At 33.1% G+C, this 19,724-nt stretch overlaps 1 protein-coding gene across 1 annotated transcript in view; it reads left to right on the forward strand.

Annotated features, from left to right (window-relative positions):
- Positions 1-18,011: 18,011 nt before the first annotated feature.
- Positions 18,012-19,724, forward strand: part of LOC110020615 (GDSL esterase/lipase EXL3-like) — a 5,354-nt gene continuing 3,641 nt past the window's right edge. Inside the window, exons 1-2 of the mRNA XM_020718774.1 lie at positions 18,012-18,397; positions 19,456-19,586. Coding sequence (XP_020574433.1) covers positions 18,109-18,397; positions 19,456-19,586 — 420 coding nt within the window. The 5' untranslated portion in view covers positions 18,012-18,108. The remainder of the gene's footprint in view (positions 18,398-19,455; positions 19,587-19,724) is intronic.

A 19,724-nucleotide genomic window follows, 5' to 3' on the forward strand; every position in this document is an offset into this window, starting at 1 on the left:
AAAAAAATGGTAAGCTTGCAATTTTCATGTATGATGTTGAAACAAATATTTTATCTTCCTCCTATAGACTTGTGTTGATTGGAAAATTTGTTTATGGGCATTCTCCTCTTAAAGTTCTTGGAAGGAGTTTGAAATTATGAAACTTAAGGGGAGGTGGAAGATTGGTTTGTTAAATGGTAGGCATATCTTGATTCGGCTCTCCAATGATGAAGATTATACTCAATTGTTCTCTAGATGTATGATGAGGATAGAAAATTGAATAATGAAACTTCTCAATTGGGCTGTTGATTTTGATCTGAAGACTGAAGCTCCTATTATTCCAGTTTGGTTACATTTTTTGGGTCTTAAGTTTCATATTTTTAATCATGAGGTTTTATTCTCCCTTACTGTTGCCTATGGCAAGCCTCATAAAATGGGTAATTCTACTTTCACACTTACACATCCTTCAGAATCTCGTGTTTTGGTTGAAAGAGATATTACCCAAATTTTTTGTGATGAATTATGGATAGGTTCTACCCATCAGGTCTATTGGCAAAGTGTTGAAATTTAGTGGCATTCCCCGTATTGTTCACATTATCATATGTTTAGGCATGCCACATCTCATTGTTACCATTTGCACCCTAATCTCAAATCTGATAAAAGGAGAACAAAACACTTTGGACATGGCGATGATGGGTATGCTACTGTTGTTGAGCAACCTCAGTCTATAGATGACGAGTAGGGCCTTAATGTTGATTTGCAAAAAACAGTGGTGAACAATCCTTTGCTTAATGATGAAAATAATATTGATCCTACCAATTTAAATGTTACTAATGGGAGGGAATTTATGATTTCCTTTGACGTTTGGCAAGATAATTTAAATACTAATGGGGGATGTTTTACCTAACCATGGAGATGTTATGCCCACTACCACTAAGTAGGGTTCATAAAATTTACATTTTTGCAATTTTAAAGCCTTTGGTTTCTGTGCATAAGGATAGAATTTTTAACCAATTTAAGCAAAATAATTACTTTTGCAACAAAGATAATAAAATATGGGTGTTTTGGAAACGTTTTGTTAACCTCTCCATAATTAAAGATTATGAGCAATCTGTTCTTACTGATTTTCAGTTGGAAGAATTTCAGGGGTGGGCAACCTTTGTTTATGCCAACTTCGGTTTACATGAAAAATATTTATTGTGGAACAAACTTGCTAGTACGGGGGAGGCCATTACTGATAAGTGGTTGGTGGGAGGGGATTTCAATATGATTATGGTGCCTGAGGAGAGGAGGGGTGGTCGGGCTTGTGATATTAGTCTCATAAATCGTTTTTGCAGCAATATCAGGAAGGCATGTTTGTTTGATTTGGGTTTTTCTAGTCCTCAATTTACTTGGAGAAGGGAATTGTTGGATCTGAGATTAGATCATTTTTTTAGCCATCATATTTTCATTGGGTATTACCCAATTACGAGTCTTGCACATAAATCATGCCTCCTTAGATCATAACCCTATAATGTTTACTCTTCATTTCACTAACCAACCTACTACTTATAATTTCATATTTCTTAATGTTTGGTCTTCTCATGGTTATTTTTTAAGCTTAATTAAGCAGAATTGGTGCTTTCAAGGTCCTGGGAGTCTTTGGTACATACTTTAGAAACTACATAAATAGGTGGCTAGAGCTCTTAAAAGGTGGAATAAACAAGTTTTGGTAATGTTAATAATAAGGTCAATGAGGCTGAGAAATTGGTGGACCACCTAGAGGCTCAAGTGGAAAGGTATCCAGAGATGATGGAGGAGGTGGCTTCTGCTCATGCATCTCTTCTCAATGCCATTACTTTGGAAGAGAATTTCCTGCAACAAAAGGCTAATGATGTAATCTTTACTTGTGGTGATCAAAATACAAAATATTTTCATGCTACCATAAAGTATAGAAGGAATCTTAATACTATCCTTAAAATTATATCTAAGCAAGGGAATGTTATTACTGGAGAGCAAGAGCTTGGTAATAATGTTGTGCAATATTTTTCTGACTTATTTGGTATTGATACGAAGGTGCTTCCAATTGATGATACTGTTTTTTAAGACAATAGAGATTATATGGCTGGTTTGGAACTCTCTGATATTCTTACGGAATAAGCTATTTATAATGCTTTCAAAGATATCAATCCAAGAAAATCTCCTGGGCCAGTTGGGTTTACTTCTAAATTTTATGTAACTTGTTGGGAGATTATTAAAAAGGATGTAACCCTGCAATCTAGAGTTTCCTTATTGAAGACAATTCAAGTAAGTTTTTCTCATCTGCTCTAATTGTGCTCTTTCTTAAATCTAATGATAAGAATAGAGGGGAGAACTTCAATTAAGAAAGGTAGTGGTAGACCTGGGAATACTTGGGCTTATTGTATAAAAAATGATCTTAATTTACTAGAACTAAATGAAAATATGACACTAATTAGGATGCAATGGAGAAAAAGGAAAGGATTCATGGAGAAAAAGGATTCATGTAGCTGTCTCCACGTAGTGGGCCATCTCCATGTAGTGGGACTAAGGCTTTGTTGTTGTTGTTGTTGGTAAAGCACACCTTAATATATAACTTTACATATATGTTAATTACACATTAATTTTATATAATACATGTTAATTTTTATACATATAAACATATTTCTCCCTCTTTCATAATTATGGTTAAGCTTGAGTTAGTTTGATTTGGTTTATGTTTACCTTAATTTATGTTTGGACTTCAACTTGACCATAATTGGCTAGGACTTAGCCAAGATTGGCTAAGAGTTGACTTAGATAATCCTGGACGTGGACTCGACTAGCTAGGATTTGGAAAGTGCTAACTAAGGCCTTGTTTGGATTTTCCTGGACTTGGCCTGGATTAACTAAGGACTTTTTTGGATTTAGTATGAATTGGCTATGGAATTGTCTAGATTTTTTTATATTTGGCTACAGTTAACTTTAATTTGCTTAATTAAGTCATTCATTGGTCAAATATGTAATTAATTAATTGCTTAAGTTATTTATGGATTAATTAAGTTATCAATCTATTGATTGAGGTGATTAAAAAGGTTAATTAAGATTTTAATTGACTAATTAAATTATTTATTAATTAATTGAGTTATTAATTGATTAATTAAATGTTAAATTAGTTAATTAAGTGATTTATTAGTTGATTAAGATATTAATTAGATAAGTAAGGTTGTTATTAATTGAGTGATGATATTATCTAGTAAGCTAAACCATTTTTGAGTTAATTAACTTAGTAAATCATCTTTAATCTTTCAGTTAATTCAATTAATATGCTAATTAATTGCTTAATTTGCTAATTAATTAATTTATTTATTTAAAAAATTATTATTAAGTGAATTATAAAATATACTAGACTAATGTAGTTTCAGTAAAGGATAATTAAAGTTAATTGGCCTTGATTAAAAGTAATTAAGGGCTAAAGGTTTCAGTCCAAACTTTTGAAGAGTGGAAAAATATTTAGAGCATTAACCAAATGACACATTAAAAGCCCTAAGGTTTAGTTCATTTAATACATAACATTTGACATAGAAGCATGTATAGAGAAATAATTTAAAAATTACAACCTAGCACATATATGTAGTAGGTTCACAGTTTCAGCTAAAACATGCAAGAAGACATCTAATTTTCATGAATTAATATTGAATACACTTGTTAGGATATAATAGAACAAAATCTCTATAGTTTAATGCAAAAATATTTTCAATTTTAGATTTAACATGATGAAAACATGATAATTTGATATATAAACATTATATATATGTACTTAAATATAATAAGCGTGAAAACTCTTTAAGTTTATACATTGACAAATTGCTTTGGGCTTAAAATGATGAAGAACAAGATAACTTGATGTAGGAACTATAAATTCATTTAATTAAACACAATAAGAATCAAAGCTTTAAGGTTTCATTCAGGAACATTTTGGTTTATACATAAACATGGTGGAAAATTATTAAATTTTGCAAGAGAACATGAATTAAACACTTTAAAATTTATTGGATGTAAAAGCCTTATGAACATGAAATTTCTTTTTCAGTTTTAACAAAATTATTAGTAAAGCATTTTGAATTTTACATAAGAATAGATAGGAATGTTATTATAAGACTTTAGGATTTAATAGGAATGAAAGCCCATTGAATTTCAATATAATTTTGGATAATTGTTATTTCTATGCTTGATTTTGTTTGGTTAAACTGATTATGTTTGATTGCTCTGTCAGCACTATTTTTGGTTGGATGAGTTGCCCATTAGAAGTTGTCGGTCACAAATGCATTAAATTTACGTATATATATATATATATATATTTACGTATATATATAAATTTATAAAAATATGAAATCAAACTGACCTCATATTTTTCACAGTTTAGATGAAAAAGCACTCTACTAGTATTATTGTACATATACCGAGGGATAAACACAAGCCTTGAGGGTGAGGCTCAATCAAATAAACTAAGAAACATATGACATTTGTTTGGTCTGTGAAACTATTTTATTTACCGACAATTTCCTCTATTTAATACGAAGAATTAAATAGGGTTTATATTAAGTTGGGTTCAGAAAAGCTTCCTATAAAGGCAAGCCCCTATAGTTAACTACATCTTAGATAACCAAAGTTACCTATGAAAACTCTCGATAAAAATCAGAAAATGTTATCTTCAAAGAAGTCAAAAGGATAGGACTTTTCAACTAGATCGGACAAAGGGGTTTAAAAAGAGAATGGTTCAAGTTTAGAAAATTTTCTTATAGAGTCCAAAGGAGGAAGAACTAGGGGATGTCATAGATCCAAAGGAGAACCTCAGTGACTTCCCAGGCTATCCTATTGTTTGGCTTTAATTTTGAGGAGAAATATTTAATTATTTTATCCTGCCAATTTTATTTATTTAGGGCTTACATTTATATGAAACGATCACACAAATAGCCTAGAAGATGTGAGGGTTTAAGTCGTGATGAACAAAAACCTCTTAATCCTAGGACGAGTCAGGGCCTATATTGTACAGCGAAGCTATACAAAGGCCTAAAGAGAGGTTGAGGATTTATTTCACACTAGCAAACAACCTCAAAATTCTATGACTTGTTATTTAATTTTAAGGAAACACATGTTGTTGTAGATCCTCTTGTTGTTGAGGATGGTTGTGCTACCCATAGTGCTAGCTCCAAGCTCCTCATCGTGACGAGTTTAAGTTTTCTAGTGTGTCAGGTTATGATGTAAAATTAGATGTCCATATGATTATAGTTCTTAAATGTTATGGGGCATGTTAAAGTTGATTAGAGAGACACCGGTTAGGATCCTACGGTTCCCTTATTTTGGTACCACTATTTTCTATTGGATTCACTTAATCCAAATGAATTTACTAAACTTAATTTAATGAATTCCATACTTTCATTCAGACTGTGGGAAGCCTCTTTAGCAACTGTAGGTTACCTCCTCCGAGGGATTCCCGATCATCTGATAGAGACGTCTTAATTTAATTTCAATTGTTGTTTTGTGATGTTTGTGATTAAATTTTGAGTTGTCTTATATTTTGAATGTGTGATAATGAATATTATATTGGTTGATTTTAGTTTTGGTTTTGGTTTGGTGACTACCTTAGCATTTTGATTTTCATGTAGGGTGACATTGTTGTTTAACATGCAAGTTTTGTAAGTATAAAAAAAATACAGTGTGGAAAGTATAAGAAAAGATGGTACTGTAAACTGTAAAAGTGTATCTGGCAAGTCTTCTAGTTACACCCCCTGAAAGGTCAGTACTTGCAAGGCATGTATATAGTATTGCAAGGAATTTAAATTTCATGAGTAGATGAAGGTTTAGCTACCAAACCCCAAGCTATGAATTTAGTGAATCTAAAAAGATCCTAATAGATGATTTTAGGACAAAAATATAGTAAGTCCAATTTGCCCTTCAGAAAGTCCAACAGATTTCAAAATGCTCGAGGCATGTCCCTGGATCACTTTGAAGATCTCTTGAAATATTTCGAGTTCATTTTTGACTTATCATATTGTTCTATTGATCACTCGAGGCTAGAGTGTGACTACCCCGTTGCTTGGTTAAACTCAACAATTTAATTATCTCGAAGATAGGGTACTCGATTAATCAATTAATGTTCTGTTTAAATGTTATGTGAGTAGGTGCCCCTAAGGCAAGTTTAGGTCATTCAAGACTGTGGTGCTCATGATTAAGGTCAGGCTTGTAGTGTTTAAGGATGTTAGTCACCAATTATATCATCTTCTAAATCCAATCAATTGAGTTTAGAAATTTAGCCTAGGTCACTAATAAGCCTTTAATAATCATAATAGGTGAAATAGTGATTATCAAGATTTTTATTTAAGTAATATATCCATATCAAATGGTTAAACCATCTTCAACTTTGGGCTTAAGAAAATTAAACTTTCATTATTTTGACTTAAGCTCATCACTTAAGAATCGTCTGATCTCAATTAACTTCCAAGTCATGAAGATTGGGAGAATTATAATCTTGTTAATGTTGTGCAAGGGTGGTGCGTGAGTTTCTACCTCTTAACCCCATCGTATTTCAATCATCCAAACATATTCATTAAGATCAAAATTACCCTTTTTTCCCTTGGTTAATCTTAATTTTTGGTTAAGGCACCAAAGTCTAAAATTACCACTATTCTATTAGGCACTTCACCATATAACACATTAAGCACAACTCAAATGATTTTGAGGGTTTAGAGTGTCATATTCATGAGATAATTAGAATGTTAGAGGAGAACATGTAGACCTCCCAAAATTTTAATTTAATTTAGATAATTATTTAAATTTAGAAGATAGGATTTTCAAAAGTTAATTTATTTGATTATCCAAAATAAAATTTATATTTATGGAAAGATTATTAGAGGTTCTTTAAGGTCAGAGAATCACTTAGACAAAATTTCATGATTTTTTAAATAAAATTTCTATTATTATTATTATTTAATTTTTAATCAATTTCAATGATTAAATTAAATAGAAAATAATATTTTAATTACAAAAATCATTTTTAAAATTTTAATAGACTTCTCTAAATTCAAAAATCCCAGAGAATCAAATCTTATATTTTTTTATTTTTTAATTTGTTTATTATAATTATTTGAATGTGAAACATGAAAAATTCATTTTAAGTCTTTAAAATTCATTTTTAGAAAAATTAGGAAAAATGTCCTAATGATTTATGAGTGATCAAGGGACATTCCCACTCATTTTGAGCCATTTTTTGTATTTTTAAAATTTTTTATTATTTTAATTATTTTTAATTTAAAATTTATTTGAAAAATGAACAATTTTCATAAAATAGGTTTTATTTTTATAAAATGTCCCAAATCACAAATAACTCAGAAAAACAACTTTCATAATTTTTCTAAGCATATTTAATTTAATATAATTATTTTTATACAAAAAAGCAAGGCTTCCTTAAGAATTCACTTTAGTGTATAGACTAAGTCAAATAATTTTGGTATTTTTGCAGTGAGTAAATATGATTTTTATGAACAATGGGAAGTAATTTTCTCAATTTTTGATCAGTATATAATTTACATAAATTAATGTAAGGTTCATGCATTTAATTAAGTATACAAATGTACAAGGTGATTCAAAGCATCACAATATTTTTCCTAGACTTCTCTGACCATAGGAAACCTACTAAAATTACTCCCATAATTTTTCAAGTGATATTTTGATTTATATAATTAAAATAACTAAAATGGTCACCTTAGATTGAAAATTAGGGTTAGAAGCATAGGAATGTCCTCTGACCGAATGTCCTCTGACCTTGGAAAAACCTCTGACCTTGGAAAAATCAAAAGACATAGTCTCTATCATGAGGAACAAACTCTCAAATTTCAAGCCAGGGTGAAATGTTTTAAGCTATAGAGAATTAAAATATCACAGAGGGTATTTAATTAATTAAAAATCAAGGAGTGAGAAAATAATTTTTATTTTTTGTCCACATTATTCTCCTCTGTTCACTGAGCAAGAGGATATTTTTATTTTATTTTTATGATTTTTCTAGAGAAGGATATGGATATTTAAAGTTTATGCATTTTAAGAAATTCAAAAATCATTATTTCTCTACTTAACCACGCGGTGCTGACTATGTCCTAGGCAGCTTCGAAGTCTCCATGTGGCGCTCAGCCATTTGGCACTGCCAACCACCTAGCCTCCACGCGGATCACGCTTTATGCTCCAAGAGTCTTCCCGGCTCGATCTCCTCCGTCCAATGGATGCGATCGGATGGCTCTTCTTTATCATCCCCAAGTGACCTATCCTGTGAGCTGTTCACACTAAAACCTTAAGATCTCGAGCTAGACTTAACCAAATCGCATGAGGTTTGCTTCTAAACCTTCATCTACTCAAGACGAACATATTTATATGATTTATACGGTATGAAATACAGTAAATACGTATAGTGAGTCAAAACAAGCTTGATTTAGGGTTGGAGTTCAGCACCTTTGTCTGAGAGGGGAGGCCTTAATCAGATGATGGTTGTAGCTTTGATTGGACCCAACGAACCTCCATATGAAGTTTCAAGCCTTGGTGAATTGTCTAGGTATGATTCGATCAAGCATGATTTCAGGTGTTGGTCTAGAGCTAAGTTAGAGGTTGTTTAAGAGGGGGTTTGATGGGGAATGAACTCCTCTTGCTCAAGGGATGGTGTGTGCATAATTAATTTGAATTTTGTGAACTATGGGAAATGTCCAAATTTGAGTTGAAAGTTTAAGCTCAAAATTGGGCTTCCACAGTGAGGGTCAATGGGGGAAAATGGTGGCAATTAGCTTAGAAGTTCTTGAATAAAGTCTGAAAGCAATTGGACAGAGTTTCCATAGAGATTTTGGCACACCCCTCGCTTTGGCCATGGAGGGGTTGATTAAATAGAGGAGCTTAGGGGGCAGCTTAGAGCTAATTGATGGGTGTAAAATGGTGCTTAGGTGGAGGGCTGAGGAGCTCTAAAGAGCCAATAGGATGAGCTGGCCTTTCAGGTTGAAATTGCATTTGATTTGGCATTGGGGCTCTCAGTTTTGGTTTCCAGCCACTAGGCTGGTCGTCAGGGCCAGGGGAGGTGGCCAGAAGGTTAGGTGGGTCAGTGGGAGGCCTAATTATAATTTGCTTCCAAGGGTTTGTCATGATGGAAGAGATTTTTAGTTAAGGCTCAAAAATGGGCTAAGATCCCTTAATTTAGGGACCCAGTCCATAGCTTACTTGGGTGGTTTGGGAGGGTTTAGCCTTCTCCATAGGGTGTACTTGGTGGTTGTGGTGTAATTAATTTGGTGGCTTAGGCATGGCTAAGTCAATTTTGGTGTATGGGTTTAATTTAGGTCAAAATGGCTAGAAGTTTGGTTTGGGTTAGGCTAGCCATGACATTGAGCTCAATTGATTGATCAAAATTGTGTAGATGATTGTCATGAAGATTTTTGGTGGAGGATTGAAATGATTTTGCATTCAATTGGAAGCTCAATTTGAATGATTTTGGTATTTTGGTCTATTTGGGCATGTTGGACTAGACTTGGGCTTAGGTTGAACTAGGATTGGAATTTGACTCAATTGAATGGTCCAAATGATTAAGGAAGATGTCATCAGGATTTTTTATGAAGTAATGGAGTAGAAATTTTGGAGTTAAGGCTTTCAATTTGGTGGGTTTAGAGAATAGCCAACTTGGGGCAAATTTGGGGAGTTTGGACTTAAATTAAAATTGAGTAAAACTAATGCTTTGTGAAGACCAATTGAAAATCTAATTTGATGTTTATGGGTGTTATTAAGACTTTAGGATTCAAATTGGGTCAAATTGAGTAGGCTATGAGATTTAATTTGGTGGGGTTAAGTCAAATTGAGCTCAAAGCATGGGCCAATTAGCCTTGGGTTTGGTTTGGATTGATCAAATGAAAGATTAATTTAAGTTTACGATTGAATATGAAGGGAATTAGTGCCAAATTTATGGACATTTGAGGTGAATTCGGGGAAATTGGGCCTTTAAAGGCAATTTGGGTGTTTTCATCAAAATGGTTAAATAGGCCAAATTGTGTTCAATTTGAGGATCTGAATTGGTTTTGGAGACAATTGAAGTGATTTTGGATGTTTGGAAAAGTTTGGGGTGTTAAGTGTATTTTTGTAATTTTGGCAAATTTAGGAGTATTTTGGTAATTTTGGAATTTTTGGGTGGATTTAGAAAATTTGGGCATTTTGAATTTGAGAATTTTGACCAAATTTAGGGTTTCAAGGATGTTTAGGTAATTTGGGTGGATTTAGGGGCAAAAGGCCAAATTGGACTTTGGTAGAATTTGGGTACCAACCACCCTATATGAGCTATGGACCAATGAAATCTCCATTTGGGTCCTCTATGCAGTGGTCTTAGTTAAACCTTATCCTAGGGCTAGTGGGTTTAGGGGACCATCTACATGAGTCTCCCAAAGGATCAAGAGATCAAAGCCAACAATTTTGGATTTTGGGATTGTGAGTGATTGTTGGTGAAAGTGAGTGCCAGTGAGTGAAATAACTCCAGACCAACACCTAGAGTCAACCCTAAGGTCAAGAAGTCCTATGGGGACCCTCCTTGAGATCCTCCATACTGACCCCACCTACTATGTGCTAGAGGTTGGGACCAATATGTGGAACTTCAAGTTGAGAAAATAGAAGTTTAGAGTTTCTAATGGTGAGGGTTCATTTTCTAGTTTTCTAGGAATAGTCAACAGGAAAGTCATATTGCTAGACCCTAGGCTACTAAAGAGGGAAAACTAAACCTCAACCAAAGAAAACTAAGAAAACTAAACCTCAACCAAAAGTGAGGTCAACATGCTCCTTGGTTTGCCCTTTGATGCTCAAAATATTGTCAAATGAAATGGATGAAGGCTCGGTTTTTTGTCTTAGGTAGAAGGGAATTATCACAAAGAGAAAGGAATTTCAAATGGGAGAAGACTTAAGGAAGATGTGGGCTATTTTTTGTGAGTAAAGAGGGAGAATAGAAGTTACAACTGGAGAAATTGGGGGAGTTGGGGAGAGAAAGTTGGGAAGTGGTTGGTTACATGAAAGAGGAAAGGTGGAGATTGAGAGACTGGTTTCAAAATTGAAATTAAAGGCTAGGATAAATGAAATTATGATGGATTTCAATTTTTATAGATTTGACTAATAGGATTCAATCACTTGGATTAGTAAGGTAATCAAATAAAGATAATTAAATGGGAGAATGATGGTAATTAAGACCAAAATGAAGAGCTTTTTTGTAAAATTGATAAGGATTATCAAAAAATTCTAAATAATAAATGCTTTTAAAGAGGATGAAATAAGGATTCCAACTGTCTAAATCATTTCAAAAATGGAGTTCTCTAGCTCAAGATAAAGTCATTTGTAGTTGAAAAGAAGTTATTCAAGATTTTTACGAGGTGATTAATGGTGGTTAAGGCCAAAAAATTGGTTTTGTTCTAGTTGATAGAAATATTCAAGGAATTTAATGGCATAATTGGTTTTAATCAATTTAAGTTGGGCAAAAAGATATTATTTCTCAAAGTTGGCCGCATCATAGGAGTGAGAAAATGATCAATTTTGAACAAAAAGTTCCATTGGCTTTAATTAGTCAAAATGATGTATTCTTAAGTTTAGAACAACCATTTTATAAGATTGGAGTTAATTTGAAGTTATTTTCAAAGAGCCTTGACAAATAATCATTTTATTATCGAAATTATCATTTTCCCTCTTCCTTGCTCAAAAGGTATCCAAATGGGGTTAAAATTGAGCACGAAAGAATTCATTTAAATGATTTTGATAACATGGACTAAATAGTAAAGTCAATCATAAAAAAGAATGACTAGTTGAAATATTTCTACGTAAGATAACTTTTCAAATGTAGAATCTCTAAGCTCATAACTTTCAGTAAAAATTATTTCCACAAATCAACAAAAAGGTTTGCATAATCTTTATTAGTGGTAACAAGGTAGTTACAATCTTTTAAAATGAGATTTTGAGCCTTAAAATAATTTTTGGAGAGAAAATAATAAGTTCAGGGTTTAAATATATTTCAGCTCAAGTGGAGTCTAACCAAGCATCAATCAAGGGAAGTAGGCTTGACTAAAAAAATGAGGTCAATAAATGGACTCCCAATATGTGTAGCCAATGATCAAAATACAGTTCACATATTGGCATTTACCTATAAAATTAATCAATTTCATGAATGAGGAGATTATTGTTTAACATCAACGTTTTTTATTTCAAGGGATAATATGAAATTATGATTCTTATTTAAGAATTTGAGGGATTTTGAAATTCTTATCAAATGAAAAATTATTGAAAATTTTGTTTAAAAGTTTTAATTTTAAATATGTTTCATTTGGGGTTCAAAAATTTCTAAAAATTCAAAGTTGATTTGGCACTCTTTTATCAATTTTTTTTTAAGTGTAAAGCTCAATTGATTCAAGTGTTTTGGATTTCATTTGATTTTTTATTTTAAATTTCAATTGATTTAATTGAAAAAAAAAAAGCTCATCAAATTTCTGAATATTTTAGGATGAAAAGTGCAATGACTGACATTCAACCTAAGACATGAACATCTCAGAACAAATTGGAGGAGAAAAATACTTTTTACTTAAGAATATTAATATATACATACATATAAATACACATATGTACATACATATGCATGTTGGAATGGAGACACTTTTAAGATTTGACAAAGGTTAAAAATTTATGGAAGAAGCTACACTTCTATTTATCACCGTTTCTTAGCTTCATACAAACTCAAAGACTTCACCCCTAATTATAATAGTGACACCACCTAAATTAGTAGCTAGGATTACGCCTCTACAATTCTAATCTAGTAGTTACAAATGACTCTCTAGAATTATCTTTATAACTCCATACCTACCATGCATTCTAGACAACTCTGTAGATTACTCTAAAATAAGCTTCTAGATGAGAATTAACTAGAACATGCTTTTAGAAATTAGGTTCTTAAGGGCTTTATTTGAACAACTAAGGCCCAAAAACTAAAAATCAAGTTTATATTTCAACACCCCCTCTTAAACTTGATTTTGTGACTCCAAGTAAACTTCTCATTTTAATAAAGACTTCGCTCTTGAGTGGTTTGGTAAAAATATCTGCAACTTGATCTTGAGACTTCACGTACTGCACTTGTATCTCCTTCCTTTCGATGCATTCTCTAATGTAGTGATTGCGCGTATCAATGTGCTTGCTTCTATCATGGAAAAATTGGATTCTTTGCTAGTGTTATTGCAGACTTGTTATCAATACAAATCTTGATCGCCTCTTCTTGTGATAAACTTAACTCCTTTAAAAGGCTTCAAAGCCAAAATGCATGGCAAACACATGAGGTTGCAGCCACATACTCTACTCTATAAGTAGAAAGAGTGATAATTGGTTGTTTCTTTGACATCCAAGTGAAAGCAGTGTCTCCTATGAAAAACACTAACCCTGTAGTGCTCTTTCTATCAGCCATGTCTCCTGCCCAATCACTATCGATATATCTTACAAGCTTGAAATTGTTAGATGATGAGTAATGTAAGCCAAAATCAATTCTACCTTTTATATGGCTCATAGATCTTTTAGCGGTCTTAAGGCGGGTAGCAGTCGGAGTCTCCATGTAGCAACTGACAAGTCCAAAAAATAAAGAATATCAGGCCTTGTGCATGTCAAGTAGCGCAAACTTCCAACCAAACTCTTGAAAATCATTGGATCAATTTTTTTCCCTCATTATACTTTGATAGCTTGACTCCACATTCTACACGGGTATTTATAGGTCGGCTATTATACATCTTGAACTTCATCAATATCTCCCTTGCATAACCTTCTTGAGAGATGAAAATGCCATCTTCCATTTGCTTGACTTCAACGCCAAAGAAAATATGTCATGAGTTCAATAGCTGTCATTTCAAACTTCTTTGCCATCGCTTCTTTGAACTTTTTAAACATGCTTGGATTATTTCTAATGTAGATCAAGTCATCAACATATAAACAAACAATCAATACAGTTCCATACTCATTCTTAATGTAAAGAGCATGCTTATAAGGACACGTTATGAAGCCTTTCTCTTGCAGATACTTGTCTATTCAACTATTCCATACTTTTGGTGCTTGTTTCAGCCCGTAGAGAGCCCTTTTTAGCTTTAGAACCTTGTCTTCTTATCCTTTGACATCATATTCTAATGGTTGTTGATTGTAGACTTTTTCTTCAAGTATTCCATTAAAGAAGGTAGATTTTACATCCATTGATGTATTCTCCACTTATTTTAAACTGTCAAAGAGATTATTAGTCAAATAGTTTCTAATATAGCAATAAGGACCAATACCTAAACATAGTCGATGTCTGCTCTTTGACTGTAGCCTTTTGTCACCAATCTTGCCTTATATCTTTTATTTTCTCTATTGGAATTCTTCTTTGCTTTATACACCCACTTCACATCAATTGTCTTATGCCCTTTAGGAAGTAAAGCTAGCTCCCATGTGTCATTCTTCTCGATTACCTTCATTTCTTCATCCAGTACTTCTTTCCACTTCTTGCTTTACATGGCTTCTTGGAAATCCAAGGGCTCACAGTCGGCAAAAAGAAGAAAAAGAGTAAGATTATCTTGATTCTTAGTTACCTCATAAAGATATTGTAATCTTTTGAAGCATGGTACTCTTTTACTTGAATTTTCTCTTGAAGTTGATGACGATGAGTGAGTACTTGTAATCAATGTTATTTGTGGAGAAGTAGGCTCTTCTCTTACTTTCTCGATCTTTAGCTGCTCTGCGTCTTCTTCTTGAAAATATGGAAAAAGGTTGTAGTCCTCATCATGTAGTCCCCGGTCCCATTCTCCTCCTTCATCGAATATGACAACTCTATTGATGATTGTCTTCTCTGTATTTGGATTGTATAGCTTGTACCCTTTCAATTTGGTGTCGTAACCAATAAAAATGAACTTCTAGCTCTTGTCATCTAACTTACTTCTTTTCTCGTCTGGTATGTGTTCATGAGTTATGCATCCAAAAACTCATACATGAGAAATGTCAGACTTCCTTCCACTCAATGCTTCTTATGATGTCTATCCCAACACACTTTTTATTGGTAATCAGTTAGCCAAATAAACAGCACATGGAACCACTTCTGCCTAAAAATCCTTCAGCAATCTCTTGCTTTTAACATACTTCTTGCCATGTTAAGGATGGTTATATTCTTTCTTTCCGCTACTCTATTTTGTTGGGGGATCTTGGAACAATTAAATCTCATCGTATTCCATTGGCTTCACAGAATTCTTGAAACTATTTTGAAGTATATTCTCCTCCTCAATTAGATTGCATATCTTTGATCTTAATACAACTCTCTTTCTCTACATTAGCCTTAAACTTCTTAAATATTCCATAAACCTCTTATTCTTGTTTTAAAAAATGCACCCATATTTTTCATGAAAAATCATCTATGAAGAGAAGGAAATAGTTTCCCTTACTAAGTGAGCTTGGCTTTATTAGATCGTAGACATCTGTATGGATGAGCTCAAGAGGCTTTTGGGCTCATGAACTTGACTCTCTTTGAAAGTTTTTTCTAAAGTGCTTTCCGAGTAAACATCCTTCACATAATTGATCGAGCTGGTTGATGCAAGGTAATCCTCTCACCATCTTTTTCTTTGAATGCAATTCGAGTCATCCGAAGTTGAGATGCTAAAATCGAAGATGTCAGAGCCAAGAAGCATCTTTATAACTGGTTTTGAGACATTTTGCAATATCGTTTTGAATGTTGAGCAAGAACATTCTCTTTTTATACATTTCCACCTTAGCAATCAAATTATCAATATCGTCTTTTAAGAAGAGTGTATTTTCTTTCAAGTGAATATCATATCTTTTCTTCAAGAGTTAACTTAAACTCAAGATATTGATCGTCATATTTGACACAAAGTAAACATTAGAAAAAAAATTGATGCTTCCCATTTTTCTGGCGGATGAGAATGTTATCTTTGCCTTTCAACTCTAAAAAAATACTTCGTCTCCCACACATATGGTTGCTTGCACTAGTGTTCAGGTACCATGTACTATCTTCACCTCTTTTATTGTCCTTGTATGCTAGCAGTAGAGTGTCATCTTCTTCTCTCTTTTCTTCTATGTAGTTGACTCTTTCATTAACTTTGTTCTTAGCTGCTCTACATTCTTTTGCTTGATGTCTGAACTTGTTACAATTATAACACTTAATTTGAGATTTATCATACCTCGAGTTTGAGTACCCTCTACCACGTCCTGTTATAGAGCTTTTTTCTTTCTCATAGTTATTGTTAGTATTCCATTCTTGTTCTCTAGCATGACCTCTTCCTTGTCCTCTACCACGTCCTCTTGTAGAGCTTTCTTCTTTCTCATAGTTATTGTTGGTACCTCATCATTGCTTGCTAGTATGATTTCATCCTTGTCCGCTACCTCTTCAATGTTGGTTTCTAATATTGTTGAAGCTTTCATCTTTCTAAGTTGGTTAGAGATCCATCTTGAGGAGTTGTTCGACAATCTCTTCATTCTTCTTCTTTTTTTCTTCATAGGCTTGTAATGAACCCAAAAGTTGCTCTGTCTTCATGGCTTGTAAATTCTTGGTCTCTTCGTTAATGGTTGTGATGCTATCAAATTTTGAATCTAACGATCGAAGAATCTTTTTCATGATAGCTACATCTTCTAACTTCTCACAATTTCTTTTTAGTTGATTGGAAATGATAATGACTCTAGAAAAGTAATCAGAGACCAACTTGTCTTCTTTCATATACAAAGCATCAAACTAGCTTCTTAAAGTTTGAAGTCGTGCCTTTTTAACCTTCTCTTTTCCCTAATACGATACCTTAAGCTTCTCCCATGCTAGCTTGGGCGAAGTAGCACTTGAGATCTATTCTCAAAACCATCTTCATCTAAATTTTGAGAGATGAGGAAGAAAGCCTTCTTGTCTCTCTTTCGCAAGTCTCTAAAGTTATCCTTTTGTGTTGTGGATAGAGCGGACTCGTCACTTGGCTCATCGTAGCCTTTCTCCACAACCTCCCCAACATCATGTGCTCCAAGGAGTGACTGCATCTTGTTAGTTCAATTGTCGTGGATGCTTTCCTTAAGCATCGGGACTTGGATAGAAACCATGTCACCGTTTGTTATTGCTCTATAAGGGAATCTTTAGGCTCCCATACCGTTTTGTTGGAATAGAGAAGATTTTAGGATTTGGTAAACGTTAAAAATTTATAAAATAAGCTACACTTCTATTTATCACATTTTATTTGCTTCATACAAACTCAAATACTCCACTCCTATTTATACTAGAAACACCTCTTAAATTAATGGCTAGTATTGTGCCACTACAATTCCAATCTAATTGTTACAAATGAATCTCTAGAATTCTCTTTATAATTCCATACCTATCGCATATTCTAAACAACTCTATGGATTATTCTAGAATAAGCTTTTAGATGAGAATTTTCTAGAATATGTTTCTAAAAATTGCTTTATTAAAAATCAAATTTATATTTCAACAATGCATACATATAGTTATATGTACATATATATATATATATATATATATATATATATATAAATTATCACTTTACCAGCCATTGACAAAATTACTCAAGTTAATATGCGATAATATTTCTTAAATTACATATACTTACAACACAATTTTTTTGCAGTGCATTAATATGCCAGACTTTCAAAACTTCGGATCTTGTTTGCTTCCTTGCTAGAAAATTCAAGATATACTTCTCCCGTGCATGTCAGCAGTATCTTCTTCCATTATTTTTCTTAAAATGAGCTATTAAAACACACTGGCGGTGCGGAAACTCCCTCCTCGGCGTTGGAAGGAACAGGGCCTCCATACATTAGCTAGAATCCAATAGACCCTCAACTCCCAACAGCCACCCCACCCACCCCGCCCGCTCTTCTTTTTTTTTTTTTTTTGTTGTTTTTTTTTTCTTAATCTACTAATCTACAAACTTTTCTTTCAGTGCAATAAATTCCCCTACTTTTATAGTTAGCTTGTGAGTTGTCTTTCCAATAACTCATGCATCTGTGTCTACTGCTTTGGATTGAACAACTCCTACTTTTCTCCCGCTTATAAAAAGAACACGTTGTCATTGCCTTCTTCAGCACCTCAAAGTACAAAGAAACAGAGCAATGGAGCGCATAAACATTTTTGTTGGATCTTCACAGATCGCCACAACTCGTCTTTTAGTGGCAGCTACGAGCTTTTTCTTCTGCACACAAATCGCCCTTGCTGCCAACAAAACGTCGAAGCCTATTGTTCCTGCTGTTATTTTGTTTGGTGACTCCATTGTTGATCCTGGAAATAACAATGCTATAAAAACTATTGTGAAATGTAATTTTCCTCCATATGGCAAGGACTTCATCGGCCATGTACCTACTGGGAGATTCTGCAATGGCAAGATACCTGGTGATCTTATAGGTACTTTTCCCAGTCACGTAAAGCACAAGTAGATTGGGCAATGGTAACATACCCGGTGATCTTATATGTATACATTTATTTTAAATTCGACAAAGTTTTTTCATAATTTTATTTTGCAGACCCTTCTGCTTTTCATAATCAACTTTGTTAGTGTATAGTAGAGCAAATTGATCGAGATTTTCGAAAATTGGCTTTTTTTTTAGTAGTAGGGGCTTTCTTGATTCAGATGGTTATCACGGTTTTTTTTTTAATTTTTCAAATTACCGATTTTAATGAATACTTAATTATCATTAAGAAATTTTGTGACTGACATATAAACAGCAATAAAAAAACTAAATGAATTTCTGCAATCCCCCTGCACAAAGGTATAATAATCAAGCGAAGGGTGAGTAGTTGGAAGTAGGGTCGCACAAATAAGTTTGCAAATTTTTTATTAATAAATGAATTTCTGAAGAGAACGTGCACTAGTTATCAATAAAAACACGTACAAATCACTTGAAATACTCATATTTTTAAATTAGTGATCAAGGTGATTTTTTTTAACAAAGGGAACAATGTATTTACATGTCTCACGACCAAATTATTGAGAATTTAATAAAATTGAAAATTTTGGATTGAAGTTTTAGATGTTTTTTTATATGTGAGTGAAATTTTTGAAAAATGAATGAAAAGGAAGTAGATTTGTAAATAGGATGTTTCGGATAGCCTTGTATCTAATTGCCAGTAAAATATATCTACATTAAAAAGAGATTTATTAATTTTTCTCTTCTTCTCGTGCCTTGTCGTGAATATATAAAGCTTTCTTCGTTATTGGGGGCCTGGGGCACATTGTTATGGCTAAACATGGAAAACTTATGTAATATGTAAACATCATAAAGAAATATAAACCTGGTGGTTTTAAAAAGCATTAAGCTTTCTATGTGATGTTTATTGAAAAAGAATAGATAAAATGTTTTTCGAAATAAAAAAATTCCTGCAATCCCCCTGCACAGGTCAGTTATGATTCTGATTATTGATGCTATTTGTGATTTCGAATTATTTATATGTAATTTTTGCAGCCTCAAGTCTGGGTGTAAAGGAAATAGTCCCTGCTTATGTCGGCCAAAATCTAGGAGCAGAGGACCTACTCACTGGAGTCAGCTTCGCTTCCGGAGCCACTGGATACGATCCCTTGACCCCCATTATTACTGTATTCTCTCTCTCTCTCTCTCCGCTCACGCCCAACTTCAATTTTTGCTTTAATTTTCCATCTAACAAAAGCAAGGATTTGGACCCACACCATTATGCGGTTAATATATATATATATATATATATATATATATATATA

This window comes from Phalaenopsis equestris, unplaced genomic scaffold, assembly GCF_001263595.1.
Source record: "Phalaenopsis equestris unplaced genomic scaffold, ASM126359v1 Scaffold000002, whole genome shotgun sequence".
In the NCBI taxonomy this organism is placed as follows: Eukaryota; Viridiplantae; Streptophyta; class Magnoliopsida; order Asparagales; family Orchidaceae; genus Phalaenopsis; species Phalaenopsis equestris.